Consider the following 6,388-nt stretch of genomic DNA (forward strand, 5'->3'; position numbering starts at 1 on the left):
TTATTACTTATGTCGGTCTAACTACTGCTCAGATAAATGTCAGGCATTTACACATTAAAACTTTAAAATATGATTTAACATTGTTGCTGATTTTAATTCAAGTCAGCTGTATAAACGTGTACTGAAGGAAGGAGGGGGTATTATTTGATATTTCCTATCGCTTTTTAAATTGTGCATCTGTTGAACTACACCGTGTACTGTTTCTTGCTGTCTGCCTCCAGATTTCCATTTGGGACACTTTTATGTGGTGGTGGGGATCTGAAGAAGTAGGAGTGATAAGAAGAAGAAAAAAGCCTATGAGCAGCAAAGTCATACTGAAACCCAAAATGAGGGACTGATCTGTATACAGCTGCATAAAGAAAAATGTTGGTTGAAAACAGCAACAGGTTTTAGTGAGGACACAAAGTATTTAATAAACCTTACATTTCTTCAGTGTTACACACATTTTCATACCATGATATACTTACTTTCAAATACTACTTGGATAAATATTGTTTTTTTTTTTAACAGGGAGGATAATGTGTAAATTCAACCTAAAACAAAAACCTCTCATGGAACACTACTTAATTTTTGTCTAAATAAATGATCAGCTTTTGTTGTGACAATGTGCTTTGTAAGTCTACTGTGAAATAAAAACAATGTTTCAATGTGAAAGTACATAACTTCAAGCAACCTCTGTGAATAACTGTGCATTGACTACTATGCAAAACATGTGACTAAATAAATTATATCTGGGCAATAATTCAATGAAAGTTTTTTCCTCCTCTAAACATGCATTAATCAGGGATTTTATAAGATGTCAATATAGAAGCTTTAGCGACATCCACATTCCTTTGCCACAACATCTGGTTTAATAGAGAGGTAAGTCCCATGTTGGTTCAGGTCCACCACCTCTAGGTGTTCGTAGGCCAGAGGCACACAGCAGGGCGCCCGCTCGTCCACATTCTCACTCTCAATGTGGATGTTGAGAAGGATGGCGTGGTTGTTGCCGTTGACCAGGGGGAAAGCACAAGAGCCATGGCAGTTGTTTATGTTAGCGGTGTTAGGACCAACAAGTGTCCTTTCAAGGGACACAGTGAGGCTCCTCAGCCCACATACGTTGCCACCCATTGAGTTGTTGTGGCCAGCCCTGGTGGCCCTCAGTTTTTTCTCTACCTCGTATGCACGGGCCACCGTCTGCAGGGCCTTCAGCAAAAGAAACGCACGGTACTGGCTTTCTCCTGTATAAGCAGAAAGGGAAACAGAGGCATCGGTTAAAGAAAGAACTGGGATTATTTACCAACTGTATCCTGCGAGAAAGAAAACTAAAGCAAAAGTCTTCCATTCTTCAGGGGAGTGATTCTCAAGCAAAGGATACATCTGCTAGAGGATGTGTGAAAAGTTGGGCATGTTATTTAACAAACTGAAAAAAAACCCAAAAAACACACTTTTTTCTTGGATATGAACGTACTGAGAATAGGACCTCAATACCATACATTTCAGTTGAGTAAGTTTGAATAATTGTGTTAGAATAACTGAAAATATGTGGAAATATATTTTAACCTGAAGCAACTGATGAACAACTTAAATACAAATTAAATAAAATATCCATGATTGAAACACCTGGAACAGATAGCCAAATAGATGGTGCTTTAACAATTAAGTTGCCAGTTGGCGAACTGAAATAAAAATATCAGGGCTAAATGTTAACAGCTGGAACAATGAGCTAAATTGTGGGTAAACAATTGAAATAATTGACAAAAAGTAGATAATAGATGGTAGTAGCAGTTGAAATAGCTGAAAGTCATGATGGATAAAAAGATGAAACAGTAGCTTTAATTAACAGAAACATCTGAAATATTGAATAAACTAAAGCTAAGAGATGTACATAGACAGTTGAAGCCCAAATTAGGGTTTTAAGTTATGAGCTGAAAATAACTGATAAACAATTTAAATGGTTTCCTAACTTACAGTGTTTGGTCAAATAAAAAAGCGAAAAGAAAGAATGGGTAATGTGCTGATGTAGCCAGCAAAATTGGTGGATAGTAAAAATATTTAACAAATATTTATCTAATCGTTAGATGAATATGGGCAAACAGTTAAAATAGCTTGGAGTATTGTTTGAAGAGTTAAAATACCTAAAAGTGTAGTGATGTGACTTTGGAGATTTACAAGTTGGAAAAAGTCACTTTGTCTTTGAATTTTGGACATGTTTAGGTCATCATCATAAGCAGAAATGTCTATAGAAGCTATGCGATATAAGGAAGAGACTTTCATTTTAGTTTAAGAATGCTGTAGGAAAGCCTATCTAAATGTTGGTCATCTATAACTGTATGTCTGTGTAGGTTCTAAGTCACCCAGGTTATGGTAAATTCAAAGCTTGATACAAAGTTACTCCAGTTCTGAGGAGGCCTTTAGGAGAAGAGGTGAAACATCTTCAAGATCAGTTCAGTTGCCTTTCTAACATTTTTCCAACTTTTTTTTAAAATAAATACAAAATAGTTCGAAGTAATAGATGACATAAATCTTTGATGGGGGTTGATACATTACCACAAATTCACAGATAAGTTAACAAAATATTGGGATATCTAAATCCACTCAAATTGGTCGTAGTGTATAAATCTTAACAGATTGGAACAGTGACAGACCATTGTGTTGAACAAAGTTGTAAAGTATAAAACATAAATATTTGAAAAAGATTCCTTTTGAAACATTTCATGGGTGTTATTTAAAGGATTGTGGGGAAGAACCTGATCAAACACAGTTCTGAAAGATTTGCTTCATGAGACTATTTTCTTTCTGGCAACACATCACCTGCTTCTGGTTCCTTCTTCAGAAGTACACTGTGTTTTTTGAGCCTCCCAAGCCTCTTTGTGGCTTTGTGACCCAAATCTTCCTCCCTTATTACCACCATTATCTTCTCCACAGTTTGCTCCAACCTCTCCCTGAGCTCCTCAAGCAGTGCAGGAGACAGAGACAGCTCTCCGTGGTGCACCAGAAATCTGGAGCTCCAGCTTGAGAAGGAGAAGATGGTAAGGGCAGAGGAGTTGATCAGTCCTGCCAGCAGGGTCTCACTGGAGGAAAGTCCAAGTGTAAGAGGGGGTAGAGACTGGAGGGAGTCCAGTCGGAGCTGAGGGGAACCAGGGTGGACCGGAAGCAGAACATCACCCAGAAACCGCTTCAGCTCGCAGAGAAAGGAGGAGGTATGTGAGGGGGTCATGGAAGAACCTGAAACGTGTGCATTTCTGACAAAGAGAGCAAAAATTACTCCAAACTACTTCTCTGACAGTAGTGTGGGTAAAATGTCAACAAAAGGGAACTAAAAAAGCAAAGTAAACCTTGTATCAGTTCCTCTTTCCCAGGTGAAAAGCAGAAGTGGAATCATGCAGTTGTTACTTCCTGATTGTCCACCAATAAGGATGTCTTTCAGCCTTTGCCCTGCAAATAGAGGAAATATGAGGAGAGTGCTTGGGAAATAATACATATTTCTATGTCTCATTATTATAATTGTTACTTGTAACAGGAGAATAGGTCTCAGCATTAATCCTCCATGTGTTGTGAACTTTGCCCTCTGATTGTTTTCCTGCCAGCATGATGTATTGTGTTTCTGCTGAAAGGCACACAGTCTACAAAATGATGAGGAAAACAAACAACAAAAATATACATGATCATATTATTAAGGAGCATCAGGGCAGCTTTTAATCATGTGTCACGAGAAAGCTTTTCCTCACCTGTGTGTTTGGATACAGTGACTCACTCGTGAAGTTAGTATCCAGTTTTTCTCCTGTGAGTGGATTTTCGAAAACTAAGAGGAACACGGGGCTTGCCTTGAGTAAATGAGAACGTGGGAGTTGGAAGGCCAACTTGAGTGATCCTCTTTCTTCTCCTTCTGTCAAGAGCCCTGAGGTTAAAAACAAAACATGCCGTAACGTAACATTTTAGCATAAAATCAGACAGAAATGATTGCAATTAGAGAACAATGCTACCTTCAGATAGATCCAAAACCTGCAATCCATTTCTCTGGTTTCTGCTTACTTCCATAACAAGATCTAACAACACAGAGCCTGATGTGTTGTCAGATTCTGTACAGATTCCAAACATAGTTAAGGTGTGGTTTGTGAGTTCACCATTGTGACCCACACCTTCACGTAATGCTGCGATGATATCGTCCACAAAGCACGATGGGAGTCGGGGGACATCTTGGGAAGCTGATGAGGTCCTTATTGATGCACTTTTTATTTTCAAACCATCTCCTGTCTCTGTGCTGCTTGCTGTGGGATGATTTCCTTTCATTGAATCAAAAAATGAATACATTACATTTCCATGTGAGAAGGGTGTTAGTCTAAAGAGCTGGAAGAAAACGCAAACAATTCAACTTGTGTTCAAAACATGCTTAATGGTAAGCTATAGAACAGTACTGCAACATAAAATTTACACACAATTGCACAAATTGACATGGATTGAGTTGGTTTAATTGTGCAGTCTGACCTGTTGTGGGGTTGTTTGGCAGGATCAAAGCCATGTAGAGCCTGGTCCAGCAAAGCATGAAAGCTCCACAGTAGAACAAATCCACAACCAACATATTTCTTGGTCTGTTTGTGTTCCTGTGTGTTCAAATGCATGAGGATGAGAGTTTTATCCCCCTGCCTTCCTTTCTCTGGGATCACGCTGCCAAGAAAAATGTGTCCTTGATGATTTAGACAGTGGACTCTATTTGAGGTGTTTCCTTCACAGAAAGATGCATTCTTAAGTCACATAAGAGATACAGGGTGTTTAGAAGTTAGTTTTGTTTGTGCGGACACACTTTAAACAGCCCTGTATATAATATATATATATTGTGGAACTGATGCACTGGAGGTTTTAGAATTACAGAGTCAATCCATATAACTTTCTCATGAACCTTTCACTGTCAAACTATGGCCCAGGCAGTGACGTGTAGGTGTTGTTACAATCCTTTATGGTTATATGACAAAGACACAGTGCAGCTTTTTTTTTTTTTACAGAAAAATTTGAAAAATGACTGATGCCTCAACGTCAGGATACCGAGACTACTTGGATAACTTTATAGAACATTTCAGCAAAATGGCAGAAAAAAAATGTCTTCTGTCTAGATGACTGATTGAAGAGAAAAAATAATAGCCTACTTCTCTTTATACATATAAAGTGACAGTTAGCTTACAGCTGACAGACAGCTAGCCTTGCTTATCTAGCCCCCCCCAATCAAAATGTAAAAAACTTTTGTTGTACTGTGTTAAAAAAAAGCTTCACAGGTTTTAGAAGACCGTTTTGTTCTTTGTTCAGCGCTAGATGTTTCCTTTTCCCCTTTTAGCTTAGCTTTGTGCAGCTACAAGAGTGGTACTGAACATTTCTCATCTTAGTCTTTCACCAAACAGAAAGCATTTACAGTCTTGCTGCAAAATAAGTTTTCGACAAATGCTTCTAATTTGTGCCATCATGTGTTAATTTGCGTCAGTTCACTGTTCACTTTAATCATCAGACTGAATCCTTAAACTTGATTGACTCATTCATTTTGATCCTCAGACCAGACAAACACAATACGAGACACCTTTTAGGAAAATGTCATATCACAGTGTTGAATAAAACAGTGATTATTGTAATTAATGTGTAAAATGTATCTGTTCTTTCATGCAAAAAAATAAAATAAAATAAAAAAAAATAGTGGGAGGAAAAATATAGACAAAATCTATTTCCTCTCCCATCACAACTCTCACAGCTGCTATCTTGTTTTTCAGACAGTCAAGGTCTCTGGGCTGTAAAGTAGCTGTGAGTCCCAAGAGATAAAGCCAAGAATGACAAGCACTGTTCATTATTGTCCAACCTCTGCTACATGTTATCAACAAAGTGTTTTCCAGGACATTTCTTGGCAGGTACCAACATTGCCCCATTCCTCGCAGACAACAACCTGACGTGATGCATCTGCGTATACTGTGGGAATCAAGTCTTGGATTAAATAGAAATTTAGAAACAAAAATGCATACTCCTGTATAGTTTAATCATGTCTTTGGAGCCTCACCAACTCTAATGAAAAAAATGAGTCTAACACTATCCACTCATGTCCAGCACAAAATGCTCTGCCATTTGTGAACATGCTTGAAAATATTTAAGTAAACATTAACATTTCAATATGTGGCTTCAGATCACACGTGTGGTTGAGAGGTTCCGGGAATCTCAACAACAAAGAAATCACACACTTCCCAACATGTTGGTAGGAGCTCCTTCTATTTGTGAAAATGCAAAAATGTGACATTGAATAATTTTAAATAATTACATAAGTGTTATTTTTGAGGTAGATACTTCAAACACATCACGATAGTTTGCATATTTTACTACTTTGGACAATTTTAAATTCATTATAAGGACCTTGTATTTCATAAGGCGTTTGGTTTTT

At 37.9% G+C, this 6,388-nt stretch overlaps 1 protein-coding gene across 1 annotated transcript; it reads right to left on the reverse strand.

Moving 5' to 3' along the window:
- Positions 1-387: 387 nt before the first annotated feature.
- Positions 388-3,900, reverse strand: amh (anti-Mullerian hormone). The gene is made up of 5 exons (XM_079349544.1): positions 3,711-3,900; positions 3,494-3,605; positions 3,318-3,417; positions 2,794-3,224; positions 388-1,220 (listed from the first exon to the last, which is right to left on the reverse strand). Exons 2-5 carry the CDS (start codon positions 3,570-3,572, stop codon positions 814-816), a joined length of 1,017 nt encoding a protein of 338 aa, XP_079205670.1. The 5' UTR covers positions 3,573-3,605; positions 3,711-3,900; the 3' UTR covers positions 388-813.
- Between the last annotated feature and the right edge of the window lie 2,488 nt (positions 3,901-6,388).

Source organism: Symphodus melops (assembly GCF_947650265.1).
Source record: "Symphodus melops genome assembly, chromosome: 8".
Lineage (NCBI taxonomy): Eukaryota > Metazoa > Chordata > Actinopteri > Labriformes > Labridae > Symphodus > Symphodus melops.

Bases quoted from the DNA above. Each gene is read 5' to 3' on its own strand.
- amh (XM_079349544.1), bottom strand. From the start codon at position 3,572: ATGCTGGCAGGAAAACAATCAGAGGGCAAAGTTCACAACACATGGAGG. The intron at 3,418-3,493 runs GTAACAATTATA...CTCTATTTGCAG, and splicing joins GACCTATTCTCCTGTTACAA to GGCAAAGGCTGAAAGACATC. The intron at 1,221-2,793 runs GTGATGTGTTGC...CTGCTTATACAG, and splicing joins GAAGAAGGAACCAGAAGCAG to GAGAAAGCCAGTACCGTGCG.